Source organism: Pygocentrus nattereri, chromosome 6 (assembly GCF_015220715.1).
Source record: "Pygocentrus nattereri isolate fPygNat1 chromosome 6, fPygNat1.pri, whole genome shotgun sequence".
Classification (NCBI taxonomy): Eukaryota; Metazoa; Chordata; class Actinopteri; order Characiformes; family Serrasalmidae; genus Pygocentrus; species Pygocentrus nattereri.
Window position 1 is genome coordinate 31,098,814 of NC_051216.1, and position 16,207 is coordinate 31,115,020.

Below are 16,207 nucleotides of genomic sequence, written 5' to 3' on the forward strand. Positions count from 1 at the left end.
AATTGAACTGCATTTTACTGAATTATCATTTTTAGTTGATATTAATATTGTGCTTCTAAACATTTAGGCTGTGTCTGAAAGTAAAGGCTGCTGCCTTGATGCCTTGCTGCCTTCACTTAGAAGCAGTTTGATTAGAAGGTACATGCAGATGAATCAAGGCTTTTGCTTTTAGTACTTTTATCTTTCAGAAAAAAGGTACTTTACTTTTCCATCCTGCATCTTAAGACAGCATTTTATGCAGCAGTAGCTTGTATTCATCAGATGGCTGATCTAGGACCTTTTCCTGTTAGTGAAGTCATACTAAATAAGAAATATGATCCTAGATCAACACACCTACTCCTACTAAGAAACGCTGTGCATACATGCCAACAACTGGGTGTCTTCCTGCCTCTCACTGCCTGAGTAGCTTTTAAAGTTTTCTTTTGGTACAAGTGCTTAATTCCTGAAATCCTGCCTCAGTACTGCGTCACATTGATACCAGTGTTTCTGTTTTAAATTCATGTTTTAAAAAGTTTAAGTTAAAAACAATAAAAAAGTAAATGATGCATATATTATTATAGAAATCACTGTCATGTGTGTATAGCTGCTTCATATCAGTAAATGATTACCACCTTCTATGGAAATACACAGTATGTAGGGCTAGCAGTGGCTTTTATCTACTGGTGCTAACTAACAGAGGCGGACGAAGTACACAAATCATGTACTGGAGTTAAAGTCAAGATACCCAAGGTAAAATATTACTCCAGTAAAAGTAGAAGTCCTTACTCTAGACCTCCACTTGAATAAAAGTACAAAAGCATTTGCCTTCGATTGTAAATAAGTATCGAAAGTAAAAGTGCTAAAAGATTAATTGTGGCTCTGATGTCCGATTATCATTTTTGTAACAAGACTCGTCTTTTAATAGAACATCATTAATTAGTGACACTGATGTCTATTAAAATGATCATAAGCACAAAACACTGAAGGTAAACAGTTTCCATCAGGGAGAACCGAGTGGCTCTGAAATCACTTTTACAAACAAGCAAAGTTTCAGTTTAAGATTATTTTGTAAATTAGTTACAAGTTGAATAAAAACTTGCTTTAAACTCAGGATCACAAATAAGTTTTCCTTTACTGTGTTGATCTGTAGGTCTCTGTTCATAAACATAAACTAACCCAAACTAATTTACTATAAAATTAAAGTGTTTGAATGAATTCAGAAAAAAGAAACCTGCCAGTCAAACTGCATATGTGTACATATTTCTATATTGTGGTGTATTTACACAAAGTTAGGTTAGTTCATCATTTAGTGACGTATGTGCTCCCAGATTTTTACGCTGCTGCACTGATGTTGAGCCGTGTGCTACACTGGGTCGGTATGACCAACAGGTCAAAACAAGCTCAGAATAAAGTGACCGCTGTGCCTGATTGGTGCTCTTTTGTTTTGACATGTTACGTTTTTACAAACACAAAAAACAAAAGGAACGACAGATTTCTCAAAGTGTAGTGGAGTGAAAAGTAAGATATTTCACTTTGAAATGTAGTGGAGTGAAAGTAAAAAGTCGCCCAGAATGGAAATTTTAAGTAAAGTACAGATACAGAAAAAACTGCTTAAGTACAGTAACTAATTACATTTACTTAGTTACTGTCCACCACTGCTAACTAAGTATAAATTTTCCCACTACATTCCTAGGTTCTGTTTTCTTTTTAAAACTAAAATACTGTAAAAGTTACTGGCGTATATGCGGCAGAGGAGGCTGCTTTATGTTAAGCAGGCACGTCTTCATTTTCTCTGCTGTTCCCTCTTTCCTTCATGGAAGAACCAATGGGCGGGACATGCGGTGCAACTTGCGCTCAAACTGTTTACGAAACGTTTTGCTGTGGAAAGTTCGCAGGCTAGTCAGTCAGCTCTCCGGGGCTAAGCTGTTGGTTTGAGTAGTCTGCTGCTCTCCTTCTGCCGCGAGTGGACACTTGTGAAACAAGGTGCTGCACAGACGTCCGAGTGGAGAGGAAGCGGGTGAGGGAAAGTTTAAAAAGGACTGGACAACGCTGAGGAACGGCTGGCGGTGTGGAACACACCCCGCTCCTTCTCTCAGGGCGCATGCGCCCTCGGTCTCCGCCCCTCAGCCCTAGAGCTCGGTGTGTTGGAGAAGGAGGCCGACAACACACAGCTAAGACTCCGGACCAGGTAAATAAAAACAAAGACACTTAATTACAACGTGAAGTCAAAGCGGAACGCAGTAATAATGTGCTTATCAATACTAAAGCCGTGTGGAGTCGTTTGGCAGTCCTCTAAAGATGTTCAGTTCAAGTCTCTTGACATAAGAAACCTACAAGTAAAACCACATTATAAACGGCTGTGTTTTAGAGCAGAGGCTAACTACAAAACGCACGCTGTAGCGCCAGTGTGGAAGAAGATTCAGTGTGAAGAACATGTAGTGAAACGCGCTTGGACATACTCCAAGAGCCCACTGTTGACTTGGACCTCGTACCGCGTAGTCAAATAGTTTCAGTCTAAAGCTGTGGCCTGCACTAGGCGAAGTGGAAAGTGATGGAGCCGTTTACAACAGCGCTATTAATGACAGACAGGGCGAACAAAATAGTGTCCACGCTTCATCCTGGTCTTCTGAAGCTGCAGATGAATCTGCGCCAGATGTGTAGATTTGGGTTCTTTCAGTCTCACAGCTACAGCTTCACTGCTTTGGAAGTCAGCCATGTGTTTTATCAAACCGCTGTCTCAATATTAAAAACATGATTTTGTCTCTGACTGATTCTGAGATTGTACCTCCAGAGACGACAACAGAAAGGGGCAGAACATGGTATTGAATCCAGTCATATCTAAACTGAGCGGAAAGCTTGTTGTACTGGCAAGTGCGTCTCCAAGGAGGCTGGAGATTTTGACCAACATAGTGAGTAGCAAAAATGTACCACTTTCTTTGCAAGCAATGACCTGGCGTAGTAACATCATTGCTACTACTGTTATTACTACTGATATTAGTAATGATGTTTTTGTCTGTAATACAGGGCTTACGGTTTGAAGTAGTGCCTTCATGGTTCAAAGAAACTTTGGATAAAACCTTGTTTAAAATGCCCTATGAATATGCAGTGGAGACAGCAAAGCAAAAGGCTTTGGAGGTGGCCCAAAGAATGCCTTTTGTGAGTGATTTTTCTTCCTTCTACCACAGATTCTCACAGTGGTCAGTGTTAAAGTATCAGTTGTTTATGCCTTTGGCATCTAACTTTACATGTCCGTCTAACTTTACATGACTCAGAAACACCTGAAAACTCCGGATATTGTGATCGGAGCAGACACTGTTGTGGTGAGTGGAGTCTTTGCTGTTAAAGACGTTAAATGAAACTTTTCTAAATGATGGCATGCTTACAGTTACATGCTTACAGTCATTAACTGCTGTCAGTGACTTTTTTTCTTGAACCTTCATCTTCTGTTTCTAGACAGTGGATGGTTTGATCCTGGAGAAACCTGTTGATAAACAAGATGCGTATCACATGCTGTCCAGGTTGGTTTTTCAACCTGCTTTAGAATATAGAGAATATATTACAGACATGTTCATTTTACAGAATGCCATTAAGGGCTCTTCATCTCCCTTAAATGTATTTCAGACTGAGTGGAAAAGAACACAGTGTGTATACAGGAGTGGCCATAGTCCTGTGCCATGAAAGACAGGGTAAGTCTAGTAAAATGCTTAGTTTACTGAGGCTAGGAATAATCTGTGTTTATTATTACTATTATTATTTTTTATTTCAGAGGGAGGTACAGAATTTAAGGTGGTAGACTTCTATGAGGAGACTAAGGTAAAGTTTGCAGAGCTGTCTGAAGAGATGCTATGGGAATACATCAATAGTGGAGAACCCATGTAAGTGTATTTTGTGTCTGTCTGCTTTACTTGCTGTAATTGTCTCAGCTAAATTTTGAATTTTTAAACTTGTGGACTTTTGCAGTTGCTTTCTTTTATATATTTGCTTTAACCTGTTGAATTAGACACTTTATAAATATAACATTTAAGAGGCATGCCAGAAATGTATTAGTGTTATTAGTATAGTTTTTAGTCACATAGTGTTTGTCACAATATATGTACTTTAAAATATTTTAGGACGTTAATGAGAGAAGATCTCAGATATTTATGTTTAAATGTCTTGTAATGATCTTTATAACTGCACATTAGGTAAAAACACTAATAATTAGTCTCTCTTTGCCTAGTGTGTGTGTGTCATGCTTGATATTTCTAAATCAGCTTTTTATAAATCTGTACTGGCTGTTTTCCAGAACAAATTCCTCACATGGCAAGAGTTATCATGCAAGCTGAAATGTTTTTTTTATATAATACTCTGTATAATGAACAACACTGACACTATTTGCAAGCAAAACTCCTCAGAAATATGTGGAATAAATAATGCTGAACTGCAGACACATGCTTAACTGCAGTCACATGTTCAGTTGAATTAAAGACACTGTTTCCTTGCCCCCCCCCCCACACCCCACCCCCGTGTAGGTGTTTTTCTACAGAAAGTTAATACATGTAGAATCTCTTACAGATCCTTGTACTTTATTCTTGACAGGGACAAGGCTGGTGGTTATGGGATCCAAGCTTTGGGTGGCATGCTGGTGGAGTATGTGAAAGGAGATTTTCTTAATGTGGTGGGCTTCCCTCTCAATCACTTCTGCAAACAGCTGGAGATGATTTACAACAGCCCGCTCGAGAGCCCTTCTCACAAGATGAAACGAGAGGACTCTGGAGGAACTGACGGGCCCTGTTCCCCCGTTAACAGCCTGTCCAAAGTCACTGAGAATGGGGAGGTCAGCAACTTCAACAGCTCAGACTCAGCTGGCCAAACGCCAGTTCCAGAGCAGAATGTGGTCGGGCCTGAGTGTGCGAAGTGCAACAACGAGGGCTTCCCCCACAAGATAGTGGATCTACTGGATGGATTCAAAGCATCAAAGGTAAAGTAAACTCATAGTGCATTAATGTCTGTCATTAGTAGTATCTCCATTGGTACATATGACATTTATGTAAAAGCTGTGTTTTTACTTAATTACACTCTGTTAAAAAATATCCAGATATATGTGCATTACTTTTGAACAAAAAGTCTTTTTTACACAATTTTCCTTGTACCTCAGGTAGTCAATCAGCCAAGACATGTTTGGTGTCCAAATTGCTCTTCAGTAGTTTAGTGCTGGAGCTGCGAGGCTAGTGTTGTTACCAAACACTACTAGAGAGTAGTCACCCAAAACTTTTCCATAAATACAAGCCCTAAACTCCCAGTCTGCTCAAATCCCATCCATGTCTTCATTAGGGTTTCTCAGACTCGTCAAAGTCTTTTTAGAGGACATCGTGACCTACTGTGAACTATAAAAATGGACATAAACATCACCCAAATGCTGGTGGCAGCCACTTTATAGAACAGGTGTCAAATTCCGACCCCTGCACATAATCCAGTTCCAGGCTGCATGAACCCATTTTACACAGACACATGGAAGCTAGATAGTATTCAACATTTCTGTTGTTTCTGTATTTTAAACATTTACTTGTCACAACACCTGTTAAGGTGGTTGCCAGCTGCTTTCAACTACATTGTGAAGTTTTGTTAGTTTTTACCTTAATGACCTTAATGATGACTTAGAGGATGTATGTACAAAAAAAAAATGTGGGTGACTATCAACATCCCTATCCCATGACTATCAATGTTTTTAGCAGCATTGTTGTCATAGCTCCAGCACTAAACTAAAGACATAAAATTGGGATGCCATACATGTCTTTGCTGATTTACTACATCTAGGGTAAATTTTCTTCAAACTCTTCCTTCAACTTATCCTAGAGGTGTTCCGATGGTGCTCCACCACTCTAAAATGCCAATGCTGGGGAGGTTTTTTACCTGCCACTGCTCCAGATTGTCCCATCCTATTGGGTTTTCCACAGCGGTGTGCATGCGTTTTGATACCTGTGTCAGCAATGGGCGCATCAAAAAATAGCTAAATCCACAAATTAGAATGGGCTTTTGCATATTTTTTTATATGTAGTGTACATACAGCATATAGCTGACACATTAACCTTATTGTATCTAATTCTTTTCTGCTCTCTGTCAGACTTTGTTTACAGCTTGTAAGCTGGGGGTGTTTGATGTTCTGAGTGACTCTGAAGGCCTAACGGTGGAGGAAGTAGCTGACAAAATCAAAGCTTCAGTGCTGGGCACTGAGCGGCTGCTAGAAGCTGCTGTCTCCTTAGAGCTGCTACACAAGCACAAAGTTGAAGATAAGATTAGTAAGAGTGTACTTTTTTAAGTGTGTAAAAATATTTAAATTGGCATAGGCAGGACATATTACTTAGTACATACCCAATACAAACCCAGCTCCAAAAAGGTTGGGACAGTGATGTTTAAAGTTTACTTTTACCTAAATTTGAATGTAAACAGTAGAAGGACAAGATAGGTAACCCCTTTACAGTGCTAATAACATCAAATGAATCAGGAAATCCAGAGACATCTCTGTATATAAAGGCCAAAACCACAACTGAATGCCCATGACATTCGACCCATCAGATGACACTGCATTAAAAACCATTACACTTCTGTGATGAATATCACCACACAGGCTCAGGAGTACTTTGACAAATCATTGTCAAACACTGACCATCACTGCATCTACAAACACAAATTAAGACTAAACTATGCATAACGAAAGTCAAATGAGAGCAACATCCAGAAACACTGCTGATTTATCTGGGCTTGAGCTCATCTGAAATTGACTGATGCACAGTGCTGTGGTTCGACCCTTTCAGATAGTTTTTTGGAAATAATGAACAGTGTGTTCTGGGGGCTAAAAAAAAGAAAAGGACCATTCAGTTTATTACCAGTATAAAGTTCAAAAGCCAGGGGCTGTTAGGATATGGGTGGGTGTCATTGGGGTATATCTGTGAAGACCCCTTTGGTGCTAAATGCATTCCTGACAATGTATTTCTCAGGGATGCCAGTGCATATTTCAACATAACAACTTCATGTGGCCTTCAGATTAGCTCAAGAGCAGTGTGTAGAGAGCTTCATGGAATGGGTTTCCATGGCTGAGCAGCTGCATCCAAGTGATGCATACATCACCAAACACAATGCAAAGCATCGAATGCAGTGGTGTAAAGCGCTGCCTCTGGACTCTAGAGCAGTGAAGATTTGTTTTCTGGAGTGATGAATCACGCTTCTCCGTCGCACAATCTGATGGATGAGTCAGTTTGGTGTGGAACAACTTGACTGGCCTGCACAGTCCTGTCCTCAACTCGATAGAACACCTTTGGGATGAATTAGAGCAGAGACTGTGAGCCAGGCCTTCTTGTGTCTGACCTCACAAATGTGCTTCTGGAAGAATGGTCAAAATACCCATAATCACACTCCTAAACTTTGTGCAAAGCCTTCCCAGAAGAGTTGAAGCTCTTATAGTTGCATAGGGTGTGCCGACATCATAGTAAACCCTATGGATTAAGAATGGGATGTCACACAAAATTCCAGCTTTCTGTGTGTCTTTAGTCCCCAAACTATTAAAATATTGATAAAAGGAAAGGGGAAGTAACACAGCACAGCATGTCTCAAGTTTTTTGGAATGTGTTGCAGGCATCAAATTGAGAGGTTGGTAGAACATAGTGTATTTTTGTACCATTTCCAGTGTAATAATATCTGCTTTGTTTTTATTAGCATTTTGTACTGTCCCTTTTTGGATTTGGGTTTGTAACAAGCCCTTACACTTAGTAGCTGAATATATGGGCATGAGGAGATCAGATAAGAGTTTTGTGTATAACCTGCAAACATTGTGCCTGCCAAGAAAAGAGAAACATCATCATCCCTTCATACATTTCCTCTACATGGAGACTTTGCTCATGTGTCACTGCACTGAAGGCTCGCTGTGAAAGTCACATTGTGTGCATTGTCTGCCCCAGTGTACAGGAACACAGAACAGGCCAGTCGGTTCCTGGTATTGGACAGCCCTCTGTCTCTGTGTGGTTATATCCTGCACTGCAATGACCTGGTTTGGCCTCTGTTCACCCACCTAGAGAGCGCTGTCAGAGAGGGGACCAATCAGTATGAGAGGGCTTTTGGGAAGAAGACTGAAAACCTTTTTCAGGTTTAACAGCATATCACTGACATATTGATTGACAATGTTATTTGTGGGATGAAGTTAAATCCTAAAGTTCTGTAAAGTTAAATCGGTAAGAAGTACACAAAGTAATTTGACTTGGTTTGATGTGAAATGGTGCATTCTAAAGAAACCTGTTGAGTCAAAACGTATTGAGTTCAAATGATGTCTGTCACCAGTATTGTAAAGATACTCAAGAATTAAGAAGTGTGCTACAGTTTACCATTTCACATCAAACTCTCAATAATTGAATTATAAGGAATGATTGAAAATTGATGTGAAGATAATAATGAACTTTTTTTGTGCTGCTTTTCTTCTTCCAGGATGGCTACTTCAGAAAGGATGACATTAAGATGCGATTCATGAATGCAATGCACAGCGTTGCAAAGGTGACTGGAAAAGATGTGGCCACAGCATTTGATTTGTCCAGCTTTAAAACAGCCTGCGATGTTGGAGGTAGCTGTTGTTTTTACAAGCAACCTTTGCATCAAAAACCCTGTTGAAGTTCAAATCTGTTTGTAAATAATTGTAATTAAAGGATTTTATTTCCTTCCATAGGCTGTACTGGAGCCATGGCGTATGAGTTCACCAAAGCCCATCCTGGACTGTCTGTAGTAGTTTTTGATTTGCCACCAGTTATTGAAATGAGAAGCCACTTCCAACCTAAAGAACAGGATGACAGAGTGTCATTTATTGCAGGTGAACGAAAGGTGTATAAAAATTATGAAGTTGTAGTCACTTTGGTTTTAGAATGCTTGCATGATGTGCTTTTTCGTTTATTTGTTCTCATTTTTTAATGTTTGGTCTGAATAGGAGATTTCTTCAAAGATGAGCTACCTAAAGCAGACCTGTATATTCTCTCACGGATTCTCCATGATTGGTCTGATGACAAAGTACATGAGCTGTTGAGCAAACTCTCCAAGGCATGCACTCCAGGTAAGAACCTCCAGCCCTTACTGGTATGTTTAAAATACTAAAAAGCTCTTACAAATGCATTTACATTTTTACACCATTTAAGGAAGCAGCTGAAATCCTCAGGAGATCTTTGGTTTGAGTCCACAGGGTTCATCTGTGTTAATTTCATTTACAGTAGCTGATAATGTATTGGGAATGAGAGAAGTTAGCAAAATTTCAAAATGGGCAGTACTGGTCATTCATTAAGTTGCATGCTCCGTGCATTTGTCGCTGTGGTGCAGGCTGTGGGCTCTTGGTCTCAGAGATATTCCTGGACGAGGAGAGGAGCAGGCCGAGTAGGGCGCTGCTCCAGGCCCTCAGCATGACAGAAGGGCGGCAGAGGAGTGCTGCAGAGTACAGCGATTTACTGACGAAGCACGGCTTCACTCCTGTACATACCCAATGCACAGATAACCTGCTGGACGCCATGCTTTTTGTAAAAGAGGACCCAAATGTTGATAAAACTTTGCAAATTTTATCCTCTGAGTCTGTTGTGGTTACCTGAAATGCTAGTTTTGAGCTCTTTTTTTTTTAACTGGCTAGCCATCAGCTTTAACTGTACAGGAAATAGTTATCATCAATGAAATGTCTTAAATGTGCACTACTTTGACTATTTTGACAGTCTGCTGTACATGTCTGTATAATTATCATTAATCTCTGTGAGAGGTATATTTCTTGATTTGTTCTAAATGAATAAATGCCATTGTTACTAGAAAATAGTGTCAAAGTTTTTCTTCAGTGCTGACTCTATACCCCACAGAAGCCAAACAAGCTTAATTTCTCAAGGGTAATTTTAGTTCATAATCCTTGTGTTTTCGACTGGCAGGCTGTGCTGTGCTCTTAGCCGAGACCGTGCTGGACGAGGCCAAGCCGTGGGCCAGCAGGGCCTACATGCAGTCTCTGAACATGCTGGTGCAGACGGAGGGCAGGGAGAGGAGCTCGACTCACTATAGACAGTTGCTGGAGAATCATGGATTTTCCCAGATGAGAGTGTCTCACACAAGGAACTTTTTAGATGCCATTTTGGCATTCAAGCAGTAAATAACAGGACATTTTCCCTGAATCTTAAGTTGAAGAATCTTAAGTTGAATCTTAAGTTGAAAAATAAGCAACTCCTTACTCAGTTTGGTTTTCATTCCAGTATTTTGCAGGTTATTAACATTATTTGTTTTAATTAATTAAATTTATTTTTTAAATTTAATTAATATTATTGCCTACATCCATCCATTTTCAAAGCCGCTTATTATTGCCTACATAAAAGACTCAAATGCAAACAACAAAGCTTAAATGTGTGAACTGTTTGACTTTGTTGTGTATTATACACCCTCATTTTGCTGTTGTTAGGGCACCTCCGTTCAGCGGATCACTCTGCTCTTGTAACGTCTAATAAAACACTACATGCCAAAGTTTGACACCTGCTCACCCAACATTTCCTCTGAATTCAAGGGTCTTAATGAGGACTTTGTACCTCCTTTACTGCAGGAACAGCCTCTACTCTTCTGCGTAGAGTTAATACGAGTTGTTGGAACATTGCTGTGGGGATTTGATTACATTCAGCCAGAAGAGAATTAGTGAGGTCAAATACTGATGTTGGATGAATAGTTCTGGATCTAAAGCTGAGAGGATTTGTGTTCCTTTATACCCCTCTGAGAAGCTGCCCCAGAGTGCCCCATTGTGTTGGCAATGCTTTTCTGTGCTTTTCTATTATACAAGCTGTGCTCATGGAAGTGGACACCTATTTTAGAAATAGAAGCAGCTTAAAATAGCCGATTTCATTCATTAGAACGGGCGTCTTCCAGGCAAACAGCTTCGGGCAAACAGGACTGGTTTTGTGGGAACGAATTAAGTCCACACATCTTTAAAAAGATGGTTCTGTAGCAAACCCCAATCAAGCCGGCCCTTAGCACAGAACCTCTCGCGATAACAGCAGCTGGGCCTGCGAGATTTCACTGTCCGTCCTGCTCGCTGCGAGTCTGCGCACCACATCCTGCTCTCTGCTCCAGCTAACCATCACCTCTGCCTCTCCTGCCATCCGAGCCAGCCGTTTCGCAGCTTTCAGCCAGCTTAAGACCAGGTGCCATGGCCGACGCCGCGATTTCTTTCGCTAAAGACTTCTTAGCCGGCGGAGTGGCGGCTGCCATCTCTAAAACCGCAGTAGCTCCCATCGAGAGGGTGAAGCTGCTGCTGCAGGTGAGAACACGTCGAGCTCCACTTCTGTCCTCTTACTCAGCCATGGAAATCACTTTTTAATGCAACATTGCTGAGTGCTGGCTTGAAAACTCACTGAAAGCGTATAAAGTGTCCTGTAGTGGTCACTGCGGTGTCCGGCTTTATCCTTGGGAGGCCATGTTGAAGTCCTCTGCAGCAGCATCCCTGCAGCTGCGTGCATCTGCACTGCTGCACAACTCGCCTGCAGCGACAGGCGGTCTCATCTCACTGCAAAGGCTGTATTTTATGATACGTTTTAAATATTCCAGTGGGTTGCTTTGCCTCAGAAATGTACTGGCTGCTTCATGAATTTGTAGCCTCTGGCTGCACAGAGCTGCCAGGCTTGACCTATTCGACTGTCATCACCTTCTGGGCGTAATCATCTGAAGTTTAGTAGTTTTGGTGTTCAGTGCTGCATGATTCAATGCAGGGTGCATAGCATCGGGTCTGAAGGGCTGGTGTGCAGTAGCGTTTGGTGATTTACCTGATCAGAACCCCCTGATTTAACTCATTTGTTAATTGGGAGGTTTAGTTGGTGTGCTCGAGTATGGGTACCACCAAACTGTGCTGGACACTGGCCCTCCAGGAGTTGTGCACCCCTATATTAGTGCAAGGGTCACCAGTCTCATCCACAGACAGCAAGTGGGGCTGCAGATTTTCATTCCAACCAAGCAGGATCACACCTCACCTAACTGCTCATAGGGCTGAGAGCAACTGACTGAACGAGTGTAAGCAGGTGCGCTTCTGCCTGATTGAGAAGAAAACCTGCAGCCACACTGGCCCTTTGCAGATGAGGTTTGTTTTAATGCGTTTCCTAAAATTCAGGGCATGACAAGTAGCTGAAGTGTTGGATCAGCTTCACTAAGCAGTTTAATTCTCTGGGTGTTTCTAGGAAAAGGAGAAAAAAAAACAATTATGGCTACATTGTAACTGATCCTTTTTTTTGGCTGTACAGGTGCAGCATGCAAGCAAGCAAATTAGTGCAGACAAACAGTACAAAGGCATTGTCGACTGTGTCGTGAGGATTCCCAAAGAGCAAGGCTTTGCCTCCTTCTGGCGCGGTAATCTGGCCAACGTCATCCGCTACTTCCCCACACAAGCTCTCAACTTTGCGTTTAAAGACAAGTACAAGCAGATCTTCTTGGGTGGTGTGGACAAGCACACACAGTTCTGGCGTTATTTTGCTGGAAACCTCGCATCCGGGGGCGCAGCAGGAGCCACTTCCCTTTGCTTTGTGTATCCCCTCGACTTTGCCCGTACCCGGCTGGCTGCTGATGTGGGCAAAGCTGCCTCCTCCAGAGAATTCAACGGACTGGGAGATTGCCTGACAAAGATTTTCAAGTCTGATGGACTGCGAGGCCTGTACCAGGGCTTTAACGTGTCTGTGCAGGGCATCATCATCTACAGGGCGGCTTACTTTGGCGTCTATGACACCGCTAAAGGTAAATTTAGTTGGCCACACCACACATAAATGAAGGTCTCTTGGTAACAGTGCCATTTGGATACCTAAAGCAGTGATCCTCAACTTCAGTCCTGGAGATAAAAAGAACAGGAAACCCAGTCATGAGTCAACAAATACAGGAAAGCACATCTAAATTGTCTGTGGTAATGACTTGTATGCTAGAAATGACGCAGATAGAGATTAGATTGGAAAATATGATTCCTTTAGGTATTCTTTTAAAGAACATTCTTCAGAGAACTGCAGAGAACACTTTTAGAAGTTTTATTTATAAGAATGTAGCTGATGGGACAGAAGTCATCTGTATGTTCAGTGCTGTGAAGTGCATAAATGGTGTTTGACATGCTTATTTACATGCATTCTTGTATGTGGTGGTGGACAGGCATGCTTCCTGACCCAAAGAACACCCACATTGTGGTCAGCTGGATGATTGCACAGAGTGTGACGGCAGTGGCTGGTGTTGTCTCTTACCCCTTCGACACAGTGAGGCGTCGCATGATGATGCAGTCTGGACGTAAAGGAGGTACACCCACACACTGACAGTAAAAACACTATATAAAAACAGAGTAAAAAATAAATAGAAGAGGAACAGGTTTCGTTCTAGATTTTTTTTGTTGCTGCCAGTGATTGCATGGATTGATCAGATTCCATCACCAGCTCACCTGATTTAGTTAAAGTAGCACTATTTAAGATTTAGGGATTTGGAGACCTCTGTGGTGGACAAGGGTAATTGCACACAATGTACAGAAGAACATTTTGTAACATCAGTTGTGCTTTTGACCCCTTCCCCACATGGATGAATCTGATACTATGAGTGCATTAAAAGAGTGTTCAAAGAGAACTCTATTAAAACTTGCTTAAGGACATGTCTTTTGAGTATGTAAATATATGCTGCAGACAAATCAAATTTGTTTCTCAAATCAGATTTTTTCACACGACTGTCCACAGTAATTTGCAAATGATCAAATCAGAATTGTGTGTCCAGACACCACCAACCTATCTGCATGGGTTGCTGTGGTAATGATATGTGGTAGTGGCATCAGCATCTACATAGCTACACTGGTGACGCATATCAAATGTGGATATAGGAGAGATGGAGGTGCGTCTTGCCCTCAAAACAAATTTTCTGGTGCTCTTCTTGAATCCTAGCACTTCCGTCACTCTGGATTTGGCCTCGGTTGTTGTTAGTCGCGTTGTGACACTCTGAAAACTGATTTGAGCAGCCAGAGCATCCACACTGACACATATGTACAAAGTGGAATCATGTTCTAAACCTCCTCCAAATGCGCTGTGGATCGGATTCACAAAATTTCTGATTTGTTGTGTGCTTTTTGCCGTCTATCACATATTAATCTGCATACTATGTGGATATGCCAAAAGTCAGATTTGGGATGGCAGTCTGAATAAGGCCTAAATGAATTGTCATTGTATCTTCAGCGGAATAAGTTTTGCATTTGAGACCTAAACATCAAACCGGATCTCCTTTTTTAGCCTGTGTGTGTGTGTGACATTAATATGTCAAGACAGATGACGTGGTTTGAAAATTCCTTTAATATCTGACCCCATACCTTTTGACTTTTAAGTAATTATTTCAGGCTTTCCAGAGCTAGTCACAGCAGTGCATATACACCATATTTTACTATATTTTTTATTTTCTTCTGACTCAATAATGCTATTTATTCCAGTTAAAAAAACGTAGTGACAGAAAACTAAACATAGAGCTGCTTTAATAAAGTATTTATTAGACAAAGTAGATATTATATGGTGACTTTAATTAATACTGGGCTGGCATGAGGAGAGGTGGGAAAGCCAACAGTATATATCTAATCACTACTTATTGTATTAATGTCATTTGTACTTATTCTGAGTGTTTTACCGAGCAAACAAATGTTGGCTGTCTAGTTAAATAGGCTTTTAAAATATAATTTTTTGGGTGCCTAAAACTTTTGCACACTTAGCAGTCACAATATAGAGCACAATGACTGTAGCACTATATTGTGAGTGCATTTGAGCGACTCCCTCTGCTCTCCATAATGAGAGCATTTGTATGAGTCTTTGTCTTTTGTCCTTTCAGCGGATATTATGTACACTGGGACCCTTGACTGCTGGAGAAAGATTGCACGTGACGAGGGTACCAAAGCGTTCTTCAAAGGGGCTTGGTCCAACGTTCTCAGAGGCATGGGAGGTGCATTTGTGCTTGTGCTATATGATGAATTTAAGAAATTTGTTTAATTACACCAACTGTTGAGAATAAACAAAAAAACTAGTAGAATAGATCTTATTAATGAAGTTTGTCAAGCTTTCCCCAGCTTTCTCTGTTCTCTCAGCAATGTATAGATGAGTTCTATTATGAGTTATCTAGAAATAGAGGCCCACATCATATTCTTCACCCTATGCGGTATTTATTTAAATACTATGTGAATGTGTTGCTAGTTGTATGTTTTAATACACAAACTGTACTTTTATTTTTCTCTCATCTATAGTTGAGAATGTTTTGCCTTCTTGTGAATGCACATGCGTCACCTCGAAACAGAAAAACTTATGATCATATGATAGCTTTTGTCCATATTTGCCCATGTACCGGGCTGTAATGTAAAAGTTAACACATATACCAATAATAATGTGAATCTTTATCAGTCCCATAAGCAACCATTTCTGAGTGTCTTAGGCTTGACATTCAAAAAACAGGGAACAAAGGAATGAGTAAAGTAAACTGCCTCTAAATCAACCACCATGTGCAATAGCATTTTGTCTCCTCAAGATGGCACGATTACATCTTTTTTTACGTCTTTTTGTTTTTGATTGTGTAATATATTGTCACAAGATATGTCTGTTTTTCCAGCACTGCTTACCCACAATCTTCAATAACAAGGGTATAAAATATCAAAACAAAAAGCTCAAACAGAATGGAAATCAGGTCATGGAGTTTTTCCTTTCTTTTCACTCCAAGGTACAGAGTTAGTATTATGTTAAATCAGACATGATGCTTTAATGCACATCAGATTTACCCTTTATCTCTCTTGCCGTACATTAGAAGAGAGATCAGCGCAGTAAATGGCTCCAGCACAGAGGCCATAGAGTCTTCACATTCAGAGCCTGGGTGACATGAAAAGTAGCCCCTATTTCCATTATTTCTCTCTGTGGAACGCCGCCAAAGTATTTTCCTTCTCCAATAATGAGGGGAGTCATGTTTTCATGGTGATTTTCTTGTCGGTCTCAGTCTTCGTTGTGCCAGGTTGATCTTGATTAAGTAGATGCTGTTAACATAAATGTGAAAGTGAAGGAAACAAAGAAAAGGCCGTTTTAAGTTGATGTAAGACATTTACAATGTGAAGTCATCCAGCATGTAAAACATATTGTAATCCGATGATACAGCATACATTTGAGAGGCCATATTTACAGAGATGTCTTTATTCTTGACTGAACAAAAGGAATGCTTGTAAACTCAATAAAAGTGAATACCTCGGATACTTTTA

The 16,207-nt window shown here is 40.7% G+C and overlaps 2 protein-coding genes across 6 annotated transcripts; both read left to right on the forward strand.

Annotated features, from left to right (window-relative positions):
- Positions 1-1,876: 1,876 nt before the first annotated feature.
- asmtl (acetylserotonin O-methyltransferase-like) lies at positions 1,877-10,476 on the forward strand. 5 transcript variants are annotated; one of them, XM_017695288.2, is made up of 14 exons: positions 1,877-2,167; positions 2,771-2,888; positions 3,004-3,135; positions 3,252-3,299; positions 3,433-3,497; positions 3,601-3,665; positions 3,746-3,854; positions 4,558-4,939; positions 6,083-6,257; positions 7,914-8,098; positions 8,434-8,566; positions 8,669-8,809; positions 8,924-9,046; positions 9,891-10,476. In XM_017695288.2, the coding sequence occupies exons 2-14, from the start codon at positions 2,796-2,798 to the stop codon at positions 10,103-10,105; spliced, it is 1,866 nt and encodes a 621-aa protein (XP_017550777.2). In that variant the 5' UTR covers positions 1,877-2,167; positions 2,771-2,795; the 3' UTR covers positions 10,106-10,476. The 5 variants fall into 5 exon arrangements, with proteins under 5 accessions (XP_017550777.2, XP_037395127.1, XP_037395126.1 ...); XM_037539230.1 differs by having other exon boundaries at positions 8,669-8,820; positions 9,891-10,027; XM_037539229.1 differs by lacking the exon at positions 9,891-10,476 and adding an exon at positions 9,307-9,448 and having other exon boundaries at positions 1,879-2,167; positions 8,669-8,820.
- Positions 10,477-11,002: 526 nt separating this feature from the next.
- Positions 11,003-16,207, forward strand: slc25a6 (solute carrier family 25 member 6). Its single transcript, XM_017695289.2, has 4 exons — positions 11,003-11,254; positions 12,228-12,714; positions 13,114-13,254; positions 14,806-16,207. Exons 1-4 carry the CDS (start codon positions 11,144-11,146, stop codon positions 14,961-14,963), a joined length of 897 nt encoding a protein of 298 aa, XP_017550778.1. The 5' UTR covers positions 11,003-11,143; the 3' UTR covers positions 14,964-16,207.